The sequence below is a fragment of the Hippichthys cyanospilos genome, chromosome 5 (assembly GCF_059441005.1).
Source record: "Hippichthys cyanospilos isolate Australia breed blue-spotted pipefish chromosome 5, RoL_Hcya_1.0, whole genome shotgun sequence".
Classification (NCBI taxonomy): domain Eukaryota; kingdom Metazoa; phylum Chordata; class Actinopteri; order Syngnathiformes; family Syngnathidae; genus Hippichthys; species Hippichthys cyanospilos.
This window is the reverse complement of record NC_142373.1, coordinates 10,797,845-10,815,709: the sequence shown is the minus strand read 5'-3', so window position 1 is coordinate 10,815,709 and position 17,865 is coordinate 10,797,845. Positions and strand designations below refer to the sequence as shown.

Sequence of the window (17,865 nt, the reverse complement as noted above, 5' to 3'; positions counted from 1 at the left end):
GCTTACTCTAATGAGTTAGGCACAGTTAACCTTGGCATTGAAAACATTTAGAGGCGTCTCACATCAGAGCACATTTGAGATAATACCTCAGCCTCTTTTTTTTTATTTACATGCCAAAGAGCCTCCCTTTTTTTTTTCAGAGCAGCCAGTCTAATCAGTAAATATGCACGCCCACAACTGTTAGATCTGCCTAATCTATGACGCTCTGGACAACAGTGGGAGGTCCCTGCACAAAGCTCTAGACCAGCAGTTCTCATAACTCCGAGGGTATTGGTACCCCCGGGGGTCTGAGAGGCCCTTCAGGAAGTATGTGAGATTTTAACAGAGGTTCTGCAGGCATCAACAAATCTAATTTCATGCTTTTTAACGCCCGGACAGTAGTAGTTTTCCCGATAAGGGGCAAACGTTGGCAAGTGTCTGAGAAGGTGGACTCTTTTGAACTCATCATTCAAGGTCGCAATTGTTCAAAAGACTTTCCGAAACAGTCCCAGTTCTGAAAGAGTCTCAATTGTTTCAGAATGTTTAAAATCTTTAGAACGATTGATAACTCGGTTGAACGTTGGAATGTGTCGAAGACGACGCTTTTGTACACAATAGGAGTCATTCAATCTCGCAATTGTTCTTTTTGAAACAGTCTTAATTGTTCTGAAATTGTCTCAATTGTTTTAGAATGTCTTCAGAACAATTGCGATCTCGAACAAACCCTGACGAATCTCAGTGGCATAGGGGCTTTAGTGGTAACAGTGGTTGTATCCTTTGTTCTCTAGATCAATATTCAAGCTTTTAAAGAAGACACTAAGAAGCTGAAATTTCACCCAGATGGTGACAGCATGTCAAATTTCAAAATTGCATGACCACTTAGTTATCACACTACTGGAATCGGGCCATCCCTTGGTTAAAATACTGCGAGAGTGATGTGGGAAAAATGTACCCAAAAATGGTGAAAATACCGCACAAGGGTTGGCTATCACAGGATGCTCACTTGATTATTATTCTTAAGCAAACTCAGTTTGTTTGCAGTGGTGAAAAGTGCTTTGGAGCTGGTCGTGGTAGTTGAGGATGGTGGTTAAAAAAAAAAAAACCCTATTGAATCCTTGCGGCTTTATTTTCACGGCTGTCCTCTCAGGACCTTAAGGCGGAACTCCTGTGATGGGATGATACTTGACAGCTGTGGCAACTGCGTCGCCGCTATTTCCCAAATATTTTTCCCGTCGGGTAGAGGAAAACCCAAAGGTTTTCCAAGCGATGTCCTCATTTTGTATGCTCTCCCCTCGTCCCACTTTTGCTTTCCTATTAGGATAAAAGCCGTAAAGCTGTTAATGTAGAGAGCGCACGCTACAAACTTGCGCGGCCGTGCATCCATACGTGCCGGGAGAGCGAGAGCCTGATTATCAGCGGGTTTGCACCCTCCATTCTCTGCCTGTCAGCTCGCAGCTTGTACTCCAGCCACCCCGGGAACCTCGCCCGTGCATGACCTGAATCGCAATGAGCTCTCGCTGCCGCTGACCTCTCTGTCCTCCCCCTCCCATAAAGTGTGAGTATACCTTGGCCCACACATCCATTTGTATAGTTTTAGCCAGGACACCATGCCTCATATATGATCCAGTAAATAACCGCTGAAGCCATGGGGAACGGAGCCAGGAAGTTAGTGTAGTATTCACATATGTTTTCTATAAATGCACACTGCAGCGTTGGAATGGATCTTCCCGCTACTGGAAGCGCTTCTGTAATCTAAGACCAACCCTGAGAGTGCAAAAACCACGGTTCACTTCTAAAGTTCATTCGTATCCGGATTGTGTTGCTGGTGGTGACGCTGCTTCTCGCAGAAGACACTCGGTGTTCTTGGCCTTAGTTTTAGGTTCTCGAATAGGTGTATAAGTATCCCCGGGGGTACGTGAAGACACTTATGAGGCAGTGTTGTAGATAAGACTGCACCAACCAAAATATTATTGAGAGGAGAGAGCATCAAGAGAAGACTAAGACGTTTGGAAGAGAGCCGGAATAAATTAAGATTTTTGGAGGTTGAGACCGAAAATAGTCCAAGGATTTTGGAGTTTGAGACTAGACCGAGACTCTGGTGGTCAAGATGAGACCGACACTTTTGGAGGGTGAGACCGAGACTAGACCAAGACTTTTGGAAGTCAATACCTAGACAACACCAAGACTTTTGGAGATCAAGACCAAGAAAAAAACAAGACTTTTGGAGGTTGAGACCAAGACCTTTTGTGGTCAAGACTGAGACAAGCCCAAAACCTTTAGAAGTTAAGACCTAGTCCCATAGTTGGGACTGAGACAAGACCAAGAACTTTTTGGATCAAGCCCGAGACTAGACCAAGACTTTTGGAGGTTGAGACTGAAACAAGACCAAGCACTTTGGGTGTTTGAGACCGAGACAAGCAAGACTTTTGGGGGTCAAGACCCAGACAAGACCAAGACTCTTGGAGGTCGAAACAGAGACTGTTCCACAACATTTGGAGATCGAGACAAAAAAAAACACGACTTTAGGAGGTCAGCTCTGACACAAGATCAAGACTGTGTATGTCAAAGAAATCCCATAAAAACAAGAATGACTTTTGCAATAAAAGCAGATCCTGGTGTTATTTCTTCTGATTCCTCTTTTAAAAAATATGGTTTGCCTTTATATTGTTAAGTTTCATACGGACTTTTTTCATATTCTGTTTCCTGGAGTTTCCGCAAAAAGAAATATGAAATATGAGAGATACCACGACAAATGTTGTTCTAAAATAAACCAAAGCTTCAGGTCTGTTTTTTGTTGTCGTTTTTTGAATTCAAAAAAGATCCATCGTTTTATAGGAACCAAGCCAGAAAGTCCAGCGATTGTTTGGAAACACGAGTGGAAGCCTCGTTTTTAAATCCCAGCCGATGCTCTGTGCAACAATGGCTAAGCAGCTGGCTCAAATGCCATCATTTACTCCTCTAGTGCCCCGTGACAAGCTTCTCTTTGTTCCCCCTGAAGCCTACAGGCATCAGCAGTGTGTTTACCACCCCTGCCCCACACACACACACACACACACACATCTCTGGAGTATTGTGGGTGCTGTGGTTAAGCCCCGCCAAGACTGGCACATCATGGGTCAACTGGACCATACCAACATCTCTCAAATGGGGAAAAACAGCAGGAAATACAGTACGAGATACCCGACCTTTCACGGGTGATATTTGCTAGAAGGAGCTTACTCAACGTGGGGGTGCTTGGGTGGGTTTTTTTGTCGTTGTTTTTTGCCCTGCGGTGTAAGCCCAAGAGGACGGGTGTGTGCAGACATTGCTGTCATCTTTGTTTAGACACCCCCTGTCAAACGGGGGGAGGGGGCATGCCGAGGTCAGTGAAGTGGTGCGAGCATGATTTCAAGTGGTGGTACATATGTAAACAGAAACGGCACCCTTATGTCAAAACTTAATGAGCCTTGACACCTCCCCCCCGCCGTCCCTCAGCCAATAAGGATGCAGAGGCTACATAACAGTACAAAACAGTGGACCCCCGATATTTTTGAGACGGTCTACAAAAAACTAACAGCATAACTGCAAAAACTTAGATTAATCTAATCCAACCTAAAGTTGATAGTTTAGTTTGAGGCTGGGATTTTATATATACAGTACAATTTTTATGCATTAATTAAGTATTGCTTGTGGGTTTGCTTTTGCACTGTATTTTTGTGATTATTGAGCTGTGACCTACACCACTGTACATTGTGTGACCGTGTGAATAAAATATTGAGATAAAAAAGAAAATACGGAAATGATTGACAAATACCAGAAAAAAAAGCCAAAGAAACTTTGATTTGTTTTATCTTAAAAAGGCTGTTAATAATGTTGAACATTGAAACATTTAGTGATGATCATCCTACATAGAAAGTCACGATTCTATTATTATTATAATAAAATGTCTTTTTATTTAATACTTTTAAAATGATTAGAATTTTACAACATTTTTATCAAATAAATGAATTTTACTCAACAAAAAATATTACTTGAACCATATTTTCTGCAGTGTAATGCTGACACGTAAAGAAGAGTTTCACAACTGACTCAGTAAGCAGTGTTTATTAGAGATTTTTTGCAGAGGATAAAGAATATATGCCTATGAATATCATTAGGATATGAACATGCAGTGCACAAATTTGCCGTCAAATTTGAGTAGGTAATCAGTTAATTAAATTAGGTCATTTAAAAAAGGAGTTTGTCACCCATAAGACTTAAATAAAATGTATTATTGCCTGCATAGAAGCTTTTATTAGCATAGTCATACATACGTTAGCATAGTTCTACATATGTTAGCATAGTTGTACATTCGTTAGTATAGTTTGTCATACCGCCAGCCATTTTAGAGCGATTGCGCATCAGTAATGTTGTTTCCAAGATTGAAATTCATAGCCTTCCTTCCTTGTAATTGACAGGTTTAGCCGTCAATGGCAGTGAATGAGTTAAAAATGAGATTGCGTTAGCGCGCCCGCGGTCGCACGCTGAGTGAAGTGCTTTTCCGAGCATCCTTCTGACTGTGTCAAATGCTGCAGTGTGGAGTGGTTGCACTGTGTCTCCAAAGTGGAACAGCTGCATTTAATCAGCCCCCCCCCCCCTCCCCCCCAAATCTAATCGGGCCGCAGCCTCACGCATCCCGGCTCGGATGCTGCCTTATTTTCTGGCGACAGTAGATTTACAAGACAGGATATGAGAGTGCTCCAGTCTGATAAAAGCGCTGTTCAACTTTTATTGTTTTCACCTCTTGTTCTTTTGTGTTGTGATATTGAAATTTAAGCGCCACAAAATGAAAGTGGAACATCAGTGAACGAACACGGAGCGTACGCCTTCCACACCTTTTAAATCAGTGGTTCTCGGTGAATTTTTTTTTCTAGTATAAATATACTGTATTGTTTATATACAGTATTATTATGTTTTTTTATGGGATGTTGTTGTCATTTACAATCAACAAAACGGGCTAGCTAGAGTATAAAGGTTGCTCCTTGTTCCAACTAATTTGCTCTTAATTTGAAAAGAAACCTGTCCTGTCACCAATGTCCCACATATGTAGTTGCAATCAAACATAGCATTACATTTTTTAAAGTTGTCTTTAAGTAAGCAGGAAATTAAAATTTCATGTACTAGCTGAAGTTCTTTTAGGTCTCACTAATGTTACTCTTACCCCAATTTGAGAACTGCTGCTCATCACATAATCTATAAATTATAGGTTCTTTTTTGACTGACGACTAAAGATAATCAAATGAATCAATAATTATAATTGATAGCAACCTAAAATTGTTCATATTAGAATTTAAGTTTCACGAGAATTTGATTCGTCATTTACAAAAATTCGCTTTTATTTCAGAAAACAATATTTTCGCCTATTTTCTGATGTGTTACTGACCAAACAAGCCTCTGGAGAATTTTTTAAAATATGTTAGTGAATTTTTTGCACTATAACAAGAAAGGGTTCTATTTTTTTTTTTAAATAAAATCACAGTACACATGTTTTTAAATATTCCTCGATGAGTTTGTTATTGAAATAATCTGGTTAGGGTTATTACTATTACTATATTACTATTACTATAAATCACATTTTAACGCTGATTTTGTAAAACGATTTTAAAATAAAACCTTTGTGTGTGTGGTGTACCGGTAGTTCGTTTTAGGAATACAGACAATTTGTATGGTAAACGTAATGGTCAAGTAGTCTGTCATAAAAAAAATTGAATCAAATCCCCAAGCCTATTTTGGCAGAATTGAAAAAATGACTGAAAGAGGAAAAAAAAAAAAGGAACAATCTTGCAAGAGCTCTACAGAGCCAAGGGCATCCTATGCAGACAAGCAGCTGCTACCATATAAAGATAAGAACCGGAGGAGTAAAGCCCAAACAGCCTCTTGGCAGAAATCTGCGGCGCTTCCAGACTGCTGCAAGCAAAGTGTAGAGAAAACCCCTCAAGAAATAATTCCATGTCTAGGCAAAGGCTTGGGAAAGTAGAACACAATGACATTTAACGCTGTGACTCACAGATGCCAAAGAAGCGGTGGGCTACATGTGCTCCAATCAGTGGGCCAGGAACCCGCCATTACTCACTGTCAGGACGCCACCGAGTGTCTGGGAGCTTGTTACTTGCAGGTGTGCCACACACCGGCACCCGCCAGCATTTGTGGGCCGACTATCACAACCGACCCATCTTGTTTGACACGATTTGCGGTAGAAATCAATTTCGGTGACTTCATGTCATGTCGGCAGGGCAGCAACAGTTGTTAATGCTCGGCATGACGCTTGTCACCTTCAAAATAAAGGTTTGTTTACCAATAATAATAAATTGGTAATAAAATTGCTAATAAATTCTAAAATTGCTAATAAATGGACTTGAATGCCTAAGTATCTTTATTTTGAAGATGTTCCTTGTGGCGTGTCACGTTGTAATGACTGTTTCAACATAAGGGCATTAAAAAAAAAAAAAACGATTTATTTACACTGGTATTGTACTGTTTGGCAGCCTTATAGCGGCATCTAGCATAAATTAGCAGCTAGCTAGTAGCGCTGATATCGACCATATAGGTTGATATTTACCATATAGGCTGGAGGGAGCAGTTGGATTACTTTTCAAGAGGCAGTTTAATAGACGTAAATGACTCAACTGACATAGTTGCCGTTCCTACTGATCACTTTTTAACAAACCAGGTTTAACTCAAATGTGCTGTTTCAGCCCACGCTATCACTCCTTTATCTTCGTCTCTTCGACCAAAATGTATGGGGAGAGTTTACAGACAAGAAAGTATCGTGTATTTTAATTCAAATTTAGGTTTAAAAAAAGTCGATGTGAGATGACAAACAATTTTGTCTGTCTCTGATAAATGTGCAATCAAATCTACTCGTCAACAGTTTTCCATATAGCATGCACCTTCTATTTGCACTAGGTGTTATCAACAAGGTGTAGACAGGTTTGTGAGGGAGAATTGTTCCGGAAAGATTCTAGATTTTGGTGTGGAAGTGTAGCTTTTTACACGAGGCTGATGAAGCGCTAGTATTACCACAAGATACCTCGAAGTCATCGGACATGGGTAAGCTTCTTTTTCTACTGTAGCAACTCTGTCTTAAGGTGTAAAATTAGATACTTCCTGGAAACATTCCCTCACACAAAAGTAGATCATTAGCCGGGTCGGGGGGGGGGATCTTCACCCTGCGCTTGTGCAAACCGGTCATGAGTTAGCAGCCACGAGAAGTGTGTTTACTTCATTGCCGTACAAGTGTTACTGTCTGTGTCTGCTTTGTTTGTGCGGCGTCACAGTGGAAACAACCACTCAGAAAGATTGTCATAAAACCGCAGGTCACCTGTGTGGCAATAGGCAGGGCAGTTAGCTTTGTAGTGGAGCTTTTGTGAACGGGGCGGAGCTGATGGAGGAGTTTCGACTTGTCTTCTGCTTGGTGTCATTAACCTCCAGGGGTTTGACTTGTCCCCAAAGTGGAATTCACCTTTGTTTCTGGGTGTTCTTTGTTCTAATGCTCATTTACAACAGGGCGCTTGAAAGTCCGCTCGGTTTTTATGAACAGTGGTGGACAATCTACTCGGAAGATGTCGATGGCGTAGATACAAGCTATTTATTCTCTTTATGTTTTTATGCTATTTATTTTAAATTTGGCTTTGTGATCTTTATGGGTTTGTCCTTTCTGACTCTTGTCATTCAGGGCCATTCAAAGAATTGGACAAAATACCACACAAGGGTTAAAGCTTCGAGAGTGGCTAATGTCTGTTTAAAAAGTTTTATTTTTTATTTTTATTTTTTTATTTGAGCTAGTTGTGTTAAAAGAACATTTAATTCTTGGTATAGTCATTTTTCTTACATTCTTTCACGCGCTAATGCAAACACAACACATATTTTCATACACTAAACACTAGCAGTGCTAAAAAAAATCTTATAGGTGCAGATGTGATCACAATTAGCTGTTTGAAGCAAATGTTTACATTTTTAGGCTCCCAGGAATAAATATCAATTTTTAGTATTCCCCAGCTAAGCAAATTTATTACCTTTGTAATAAATTGAATTAAAAATATTTGATTTAACTTGGAAAGAAATAATTAAGACGTTTGCGCTTTTTTGCTATGTTTTGGACCAAAACAAGAGATTCAATATTTTATATTTATATATATTATATTTATGTTTTTCTGTTTCTGCACAGTCAAAATGTAATAATGCCATGGTTTTAAATAAAGAAATGGAAATTACTATGTTTTTATCTGATTCAAATCAACAATTAAAATAATCGTGAGTTGCTGCCCAAAATATCACTCAACACTGTATATTTTTTAGCTTTATGTGTTTTCTATTTTTTCCTACGTCCGTTCATTTATTTTCTCTGCCATTTATCTACACTATAATCACATTTTGCTAGACTACTACCAGTTTGTCTAAATTCCACACACACACTCTCATATAAACACACAATTTTATTCTATTGCTGCCAAAATCATCTTGTTAACCAGAGCGAGCTAGCGTTAGCTGTTGCTTTTTTGCTGAGTACTTCATGTCCATAATTTATGGGGTTTTTTTTGTTTTTTTTTCCATTTTCTGCTCTATCCACAGGTCAAAGCTTCAGGCAAGGTGCTATTCGATCTGGTGTGTACCCACATGAATCTCGTCGAGGGCGATTACTTCGGCCTGGAGTTTCTGAGCCATCAAAAGATGACGGTGAGCACAAAGGACACAAAGTGAACAGATAATAGGAACATCGTATCAAGCCAGGAATTCTCCCTCTACAAAACCACTTACATGGTGATGTTATCTTCTCCATAGGTTTGGTTGGATCCCATCAAGCCTCTTATCAAGCAGCTTAGACGTGAGTATTTTTTTTTTGTGTGTTCCAACATGGACATTTTCATTAAGGTGCAAATCTGACAGGGTTCTGGCAATTTCTATTTTGATCCCTCATATGTTCCTAACAGGACCGAAGCACACGACTTTGAGGTTTGCTGTGAAATATTTTCCTCCGGACCATGCCCAGCTGCTGGAGGAGCTAACTCGGTGGGTTTCTTTCTACATTATAAATACTATCCTTGCCTCATTAATTTAAGTGAGTTTTATTTTGAATCATGCCTATTAAAAGAATTGATGGATGGATGGATAGATAAATAGATAGAAAGATCTAACAGCCTGTTAATCCTCGATCTAGATAGATAGATAGATAGATAGATAGATAGACAGATCTAACAGCCTGTTAATACTCGATCTAGATACATACATACACACATACATGCATACATACATACATACATATTGTGGAACGATTGCTAGCAAACTAAATAAATACTGTTGCAAAGTAGTTAGCTAGCATGATGAATGGAACCATCTATGCTCTTTTCCAGGTATCTGTTTGCCCTCCAGATAAGACAAGATCTTTCCAGCGGCCGTTTGACGTGCAATGACACCAGTGCTGCATTGATGGTCTCCCACATTATGCAGGGTGAGTGCTGAAAGATCCCCCCCCCCCCCCCCCCCCCCGACCAAAAAATTCGGTTTTCTCACTCGAGTGTGTTATCAATTATTGTCTCACAAAAGGCTTATTTCCATAATAATCTGGATCATTCACTCTGATCTCTAGTCTGAGTCTAGTGGAGATTTTTTACATGTTGATCCCTCAGGAAAAACAAAACGTTTTTTTCAACATTGTTTCTAGTTCTTTTCCTTCTCATGTTTGATATTTCTTACTTTTCAGCCGAGATTGGCGACTTTGAGGAGAGCCAGTGCCGGTCACACCTCCTAAATAATAAATACATCCCTGATCAGATGCCCTTGATCGACAAGATTATGGAGTTCCACTCAATGAATATGTAAGCATGGTTCTGTCCCTTTTAAATAAATACATCAAGGTTTTGGCAGCCTAAAACGATTTCTTTTTGACATTTCAAAAGGCGTCATTTCAATCGAATAGTAAATGCTTGATATCACGAGAAAAACGCGCAACTTGGTCTCTTCTCGCTCGCTCAAATGAGGCGTTTTATGGCCTACCTCACATGGATTCTGATTTGTCTGCTGCTCGGTGAAAATCTGTGTTCACGCACCGAGTCATTCGCATCTGTTGTCAGCCAGCTACAGATTTTTAGGGTCGGTTCTAGATTGTTGCGCGAAGTCAAAGGGTCCTTTGAATTCAAGCCAAAATGATGGACTCGCCGCGGGCTGCTCCTCAAAAGCCTTTTGGAATGTACCCCCTTTCTTCCGCACGCTGTTTCTCCCCTGAGACCTTCCCCGTTGATAACTAAAGCTGCGGCGCTCGTAGCGGTTGTGCTACGTGAAGATAAGCCGCTCATTAATCACCGAACGCAAGCGGGAAGAACGCTTCTTTGCTGATAAGACTTGAGAAAAGTTGCTTATTTCTTTCTTGACAACTTTTTGCTCAATTGTTTATGAACACAGTTGACCTGCATGCCTTCAGACTATTGTACTTATCTGTGATGGATGGCATGTTCAAATTTAATTAAATAGTCTGATGTTATTTATAAGCACCGCACCCAACTTTCCAAATACAGAACAAGTCTACGTGGGACCTGAAATCTTGAATTTGACTTCAGACTTTAGGACTTAGAGACCTTATGCTTTTAACCAAAAGACTTGAACTTGGACCCACTTGTCTAAGTCAAGTGCAAGTCTTTAGGTTCCAAATCTTCAAATCAAGTCGACTTGGGATCTAAAGTCTTGAACTTGAGGTACAAGACTTCAGTTTAGGACTTACCTTTAGAGGCCTAAGGCCTAAAGCCTTTGACTTAAAGACTTGGAGCCACTTTTCTTTCAAGTCTATCAAGTCCAAGTCTTTAGGTTCCAAGTAGACTTGACTTGGTATGTAAAGACTTTGTACTTGGACCAGGTAAAAGATTTGAGGCTTGACCTGGACATGGCCATTTAGACACTATGTCTGGTTCAGACAGTTCTTTGACCCTCAAGTCCATGTCAGGTCCAAGTCTTTAGATTCCAAGTAGACTTGACATAAAACAAAGTTCAAGTCAAGTCCCTGTATTTATGTTCCAAGACAACCTGACTTTGAACCTAAAGACTTGGTCTTCACTTGGACTTGTTCTTCTAAGTGCACATTTTTAGGTTCCACGTAGACTTGAATTGAACCCTTAAGACTTGCACTTGGACTTGTGGGTCCAAGTCCTTAGGTTCTAAGTAGACTGGACGTGGAACCTAAAGACTTGCTCGTGTGAGTCCGAGTCCAAGTCTTTACAGAAAACGAGAGAGAAAACGAGAGCAAGAACTGACCAAGCCACACCATAGACACTCGTAATTTTTAAAAGACATATCTCACAAGTCCAAATACCCATGCCTAGTCTGAACTATTCAGTCTTTCAGTTTATCTTAAGAAAAATTGATTTGTTTGGATGGTAGAACTATCTATGAATTTACTCCTGTTGGATTTTTGTGTTGTTAGAGGTCAGACACCAGCTGAGTCTGATTTCCAGTTGCTCGAAGTGGCACGTCGACTGGAAATGTATGGGATTCGTCTCCACCCAGCCAAAGACCGTGAGGGATCGCGTTTAAGCCTCGCTGTGGCACACACGGGTGTCCTGGTCTTTCAAGTGAGCTTGTCTAGATTCATAGCGCATTAGCTAGTTCAATCCTAAATACATATTTTTATGTGTTTTTTAAGTTCATACATTGAATCCCAGTTACTTATTTTTATTCATTTATGTTACTTTTTGTTTTTCAAGTGTTTGGCTAATGGAAGTTCTAAAAATGGCTGGTAGTACACTAATTAAGTTCCAAATTAATAAATTACATCATGTAATGAAGTCCTAAAACAATTGATTACTTTAGATAATAATTTACTAAAGTTTGAAAGCGATTACTTCAAGTCCTATCGTAACCAATTACTTCAGGGTTAGTAATTGATTACTTTAGATACAAAATAATAATAATGAATTAATTTAGCACATAAGTACATGAACAAATACTTTAGGGCTTGATTACTTAATGTAATTGATTACTTTTGCACTTAATTACCCAATGTATCTAAAATAAACAATACTTTTGCTGAGGTATGAGAGTAATTGACGAATTTACAGCTTAAATCATTTCGTACCAGCATCATTTTTTACCTTCCTTTCACCAAACACACAGAAAATGGTAATCAAATAAATAAATAAATACGTACCTGAGATTGAATATCCATGCGCATAAAAAATAAATGTAAGTATATGTCTTTGGAATTGAATAAGGTAAGATCCCATGCTTTTTTGACTGTATTCATCTCCATAGGGACACACAAAAATAAACTCTTTCAACTGGTCCAAAATACGCAAACTGAGTTTCAAGAGGAAACGTTTTCTAATCAAGCTCAGAGCTGATGGGAATGTAAGTTTATTCGCCGAATTTTTTTTTTTTTATAACTAAGACCAAGTTGTGCTGAGGAATTTGTGTGGCGTTCTGCAGAGTTCATATCAAGATACTCTAGAGTTTCTGATGGTAAGCAGAGACTGTTGTAAAGTCTTCTGGAAGATTTGCGTGGAGTACCACGCCTTCTTCCGGCTCTTTGAGGAACCCAAACCCAAGCCCAAACCTATGCTGTTCACACGAGGCTCCTCTTTCAGATTCAGGTAACACAAGCTCACGTCGTCGGCTCGCTCTTTTTCTCTTGGATGGCGTGAACGCGGTGAATTCTATACTCACCTCCGATGCCCCCCCCCCCCCCCCCCCATGTCTCTATTTTTCTCAACAGCGGCCGGACGCAGAAGCAGGTGATTGACTTTGTGAGAGAGTCGGAGTTTAAAAAACTCCCGTTTGAAAGGTGACTAGCTCTTGAAGTATTTGATCCGAGCAAGACAGTCGATTTTTAACACTGACCTTTACGTCCTGTCTTGCTAGGAAACATAGTCGAGTACAGCACAACAGTCGCCTGTCGCCCTTGCCTTCACCGCGTTACCAAAAAGTGCCAAAAGACGTAAGTTTGTCAGTGGACTCGTCATCTTGCATGATTACGACAATTTTCAGGGTGCTCTAACCCTTGTGCAGTATTTTCTCCAATCTTATGATCTTTACATCAAAGGCATTTCAGCACTGAAAGAAGACACTAAGGGCAGGAAAGAGAAAACTTTTTGAGCCACACCCCACCCCCCCACTCGACATGCCGACTAGAAATATTATTATTATCTATAAATTGTATAAGTATACGTAAACTTGTATCCTTTTTAACATTAACAGAAGGAAAAAGCAAAATAAATCAACTTTCAACAACTGGTCATTATATTTTTCCTAGTGATTATAGGGGTTACAGCTTAGTCTAAAACTGAGAAAAAAAAAAAACAAGTACATGATTTAAACTATTCGGTGCCAGTCCTGTCAAAATAGATCTGATATTTGTAACCAGTAGTGGTAGTGAATGAATTAATTTCGATTCTCTTTGGGAACGATGACTTTTAAAATGACAAAAGTGCACACCACTAAAGAGGCATTCTCTTTTTTTTGCTCATATGTTGAATCTCTGTCAGTAGAGCTAAGTGCTCCCACGCATAATATTGGTAGCACGCTTAGGCATACAATTCTAATTTTGGATTTTCATATGTACTAAAAACCCATATAAAATGGTCACTTAAAAATCTATGAGGTGTGAATGATGAACCAGATGTAGTAGGGCTTTTCTGTTCCAGCTTTTAGCATCAATAATTAAACTAACTCTCCACCCCAGAGTGGTGCTCTCGGGGACCGAGTCGACGCTCCTTCTCAGCACCAGTGGAAGGAATCGGCGCTTGTGAGTTCACAAGAAACACCCGGCGCTCCCGGGAGCCCGGTTCACCGAAACAGCGGCCCAGAGGAGAGATCGCCGTCCGGGAAGGAGGAAACGAGAGCCCCGACTCGGCCTGCTCATCTCGAGCAACTGGCAACAGGTTCAGCTTCTCGGGCCGCTAAAGGCGGTTCTCTTTATACCTGCCCTGAGAAAGATAGGGACTATAATAGGGACCTGGTTGTTTGGACTCAGAGCTACGGGAGGCAGGGTGCGTTTCAGCATGGGTCAGGCTCCAGAAGCAGCAATGGGCCTGTCCAGGTCCATCAGGAGGCGTTTCAGGGTAGCACCCAGTACAGGGAGCACTCTATCGCTTCGAAACTGCCACATGGTATGACTTCTGACATGGATCTTCCCACCATGCGGAAGTCACATAAAGATAAACACAGTAGTAGTCCAGTCATGTTTCAACATGTAACTGGCTCAACGCTTTCCCCCACCAGTCCTGCTATGGGGACCTTCCGTCCATCTGGCTCCTTCAATCATGCTGAGCAGAATGGCTACGCAAGCATTGAAGCCGCCCCAAGTCGCTCCGTTCGGTCTCGGAAGCATCACAAAGCCAAACATCGAACTCACGCGAACCCAAATGTGGGGACTTCCATTCCCCCGCGAGAATCGCAACCTGTCCTGTCTCAGGCTGAGCGAATGGCTGTTCTTGAGCGCCGCATGCTGGCCAACGGGCTCTCAGCCCCAGGTAGAACCAAGGCCGGATCGGGGCGTAAACAACAGGCCGGAACCAAACTTTTTGGGGCGGTTCAGATGACCGAAGGATGTAACACTAGCGCTTCAGAGTCCAGTGAGTCTGAGGTCGAGGTCAATCGGGGGGAGGGCAACAGCCAGCTTGCGTACGGGGATCCGGCCGAGGCCTCTTCACCCATGCCGAGAAACACGTTTTCCTTCGGTAGCCTCCAACTGGATGAGGTCGTCGACGAGGATGCATGTCACACCTTTAGCGACGACGAAAGCTTTCAGATAATCAATGGCTAGTCTAAAAAAAAATTTTAGTATTGAGCCAAGGTATTTTATTAATAATCTAATGGCACATTGCCAAACAAATATATTTTTATTTGAATGGCCGTCAAAAGACTAAGCTAACGTCCCACTTACTTGGCAGCCCAAAGTTTTAGCTCATGGCTATTGCTTTATGGCTTTCTTCAAAAATTGGTATCAAACATCTCCAGTGTTTGGGAATCACTATGATAGAATAAATGCACTTGAATTTCACAACTACCATTACCTGGGGTTGTACTATTTTTTTCTAAATTTCCAGGTATGAAATGCCTCAAAGGTCCTGGATATTTTTTTTTCTCTTCATAATTTCCACTGATTCCATCAGCTTGTATGAATAAAACATATTTTTTACACCGGACGCAGAAAATCACAAGTGCCATGTTGAGATTTTACCTAATCGAGTACTTCCGAGACTTTTAGCACAAACGTGTACTTTTTTTCGTGCTCATAAGTTATCTGAATGCCTTATGACTTTAAATATGGAAGAAAAACCCTTAAATCATATATCTTTAGAGAACGTTCATGTGAGCCTTGCGCTCGTTAGGCACTAACCATGCAATGTAATTTTGTATAGTGGTGGTATACACCAAAGTAGCATATGACTGTGCAATGGTAATTAGAACGTTGCAAGCTGAATAATCTTAGTGATTTTCAGAAAGTGATGTTTCTCGATGTCCCACTTTTTGCTCATTATTTGGAGCAAATATGTTGATTTTGTGCAATCCTAAAACATTTACTGTGCATTCGTATATGTCCCTTAAAATTGTGGTCTGACGAGACCTTAGATACAAGACATGTACTTTTTTTATATGCTTACAAAGGAGCATCATTTATTCACTGGACACTCTATTTGGTCTAATACAATGGTATTCTTTGGAGAACCTTCATAGTGACCAACGTTTTCTTTTGCGCTCCTGTTCGGGATCTCATTTGATTATGCAAATGTATCTAAAGTACCAGTGATGGCCTGAGCAGACTGGAGTAGTAGTTTAATCTCCTGAGACACATCCTATTCATTTATATCCACTGTAGTGGACATTGTTTTTTGAGCTATATCTTTTGATTCATTGAAGTGATCCCACTAAGTCCTGGTGTCCTCAGGAGAGGACATCCTGGACTTTCCAATGATGTCTCGTGTTTACGTGGGATGCATTTCACTTTGTTGTATTGCTGAGACAAGTGGACACGACAGTGGACACAAATGAGTCGGCTGAGTGTCAGGAGGATAAATGTCCCCGAAATGTTTGACTTTTTCTGCACTTTTGTTTCCATCTTTTATAATCTTTCCTTTTGGCGGGCGCTTGTGTCTGCATGTTGACGTTTGTTGTGTCTCCTGTTTCTTTTTGTTTTCCTTTTTCTTTCACCTTGTCTGTTTGCATGAAACTGTTATGTCTCTTCTTTTTTTTTTTTTTTCCACACTCAAGCTGTAACTGCATGGACAGTAAAGTCTTTCCCTGCATGATAACCAAACAAGCAGTTTCCCATTTTTGCATTTAATTAGCCATCTGCAATTTTGGGAAATTTTATAAATGCAAAACTTATTTCAGTTTTCGAGAAAAGAAAAATTGTGTGTGCTATGTTTGTGGGGACCTGCGTCACATTTTACTGTCCTTTCCTTACTTTTTTTTGCTTGTACTGTAATTTGAGCATCTGGCAATCTTAACACGTTTTCTTCACGTGAATGTGTTATTTGTGTGTCACAGGCATGAATTCACTTCTTTTTTTCTGCATTCCATCCTAATTTTCACTCTTCTGTTTATGTGCTGCTTGTCTCAAAATTTGCATGAATCTTTTATGTTTATATGACCGTCAATAAAAATGGCTTTTATGAAGTCAGTTCGCAAAATTGTCTTTTTCATAGAAATCTTTCTCTAGCCCTTGTTGCACTTCTGAATAACTAGACGGTAATGTTCTGTAGATTTCTGGTGCTTTGTGCTTTCCACTTTTTCCCGCTGCAGTTTTGTCGTAAAGCCTTTCCTATTAGCCATATCGGGTTCCAACTCACACAAAAATTGTATCAAAATTCTGCCTAAAATATATCATTTACGTGAGTGGGTTCTCAACCGTTTTTTTCAACTTTTTCAAAGTTCCCCTATGAAATATTTTTTGCCAACTCCATCAGTAATACAAATGTGTTTCCGTAAAAAAAATGACAAACTAAAGGCAAACAACATTTTGCAAAGGAGTCGCCATATAAAACCATTTAACATTAAGTTGCTTCATGTTCCAACTCATTTGATCTTATTTTTAAACACTTTTGATGCCCCCCCCTCCAAAAAAAAAAAAAGAATTTTGGGCATATATTATTTGTTTACAAGTCTCGGATACTTGAAAAAAGAATGTAAAAAAAAATCCGACATCCATGGATTAGGTTACGGGCCGTGGGATGTTTTGCCTCATTGATATTTAATAATAATAATAATCATAATATCCACTTACAAAAGTGTTGGTTTTGTCTTTGTCCTGACCTCCAAACATCTTGGTCTTGTCTTGGTCTCGACCTCCAAAGGTCGTGGTCTTGTCCAGGGGTGTACCTATTTTGAGAACCACTAATTTATTTGATAATAGAAAAAATTGTATATATCCTCCCGAGAGTCAGCCTATCCGTTTATGTCCACTATTGTGTCCATTTTGTCTCTGCAAGACAGCAAAATTGATTGCAACCCACCAAAACATATCCTTGGAATGACCATAATGTCCTCTACTGAGCACGCTCGGTCTGAGTATGGTGGCTAATATGCATCAATAAATACTGTCAAAAAAAAACAATGTCCACTACAGTGGACGCCAATGAACAGGCTGGGTCTCAGGAGGATCCTAGCAAATGGCAGAATTTGGATAACTCTCACACTCACCTAACTAACCCAAATTAGATGTGCAGGTGTGCCTAATGTTGTGTCCCATGAGTGTAGCCTTTCCGCAGTTGGTTTTTGTTGCATAAAGCCCGCCGCTGCTGTCTGGACTACTGAGTGAGTCACTGCTGAGGTTTCACTTCTAGAAGGGCAGATGCCTCAGCTATCTTCGCAAAGCTCCCTCAAATAGATTTTGTCGATAACCGTCACTCGCTTTTTTTTCCTATGAGCCATATTGGGTTCCAA

General features: G+C 40.3%; 1 protein-coding gene across 6 annotated transcripts in view; it reads left to right on the top strand.

Moving 5' to 3' along the window:
- LOC148423480 (FERM, ARHGEF and pleckstrin domain-containing protein 1-like) overlaps positions 1-17,865 on the top strand; it is a 101,289-nt gene that overhangs the window by 22,620 nt on the left and 60,804 nt on the right. For 5 of the 6 annotated variants that reach the window (XR_015865559.1, XM_088414420.1, XM_088414421.1 and 2 more), the window contains exons 3-13: positions 8,569-8,673; positions 8,779-8,821; positions 8,928-9,006; positions 9,348-9,445; positions 9,698-9,812; positions 11,408-11,555; positions 12,235-12,330; positions 12,409-12,572; positions 12,695-12,763; positions 12,841-12,916; positions 13,661-13,859. Coding sequence is in view for 5 of the 6 variants with exons in the window: in XM_088414420.1 (XP_088270546.1) it covers positions 8,569-8,673; positions 8,779-8,821; positions 8,928-9,006; positions 9,348-9,445; positions 9,698-9,812; positions 11,408-11,555; positions 12,235-12,330; positions 12,409-12,572; positions 12,695-12,763; positions 12,841-12,916; positions 13,661-13,859 (1,192 nt within the window). In the remaining variant the exon portion in view is untranslated. Of the gene's footprint in view, positions 1-1,397; positions 1,535-8,568; positions 8,674-8,778; positions 8,822-8,927; positions 9,007-9,347; positions 9,446-9,697; positions 9,813-11,407; positions 11,556-12,234; positions 12,331-12,408; positions 12,573-12,694; positions 12,764-12,840; positions 12,917-13,660; positions 13,860-17,865 lie in introns of those variants that run through there. The other variant, XM_088414424.1, reaches the window with a different exon arrangement.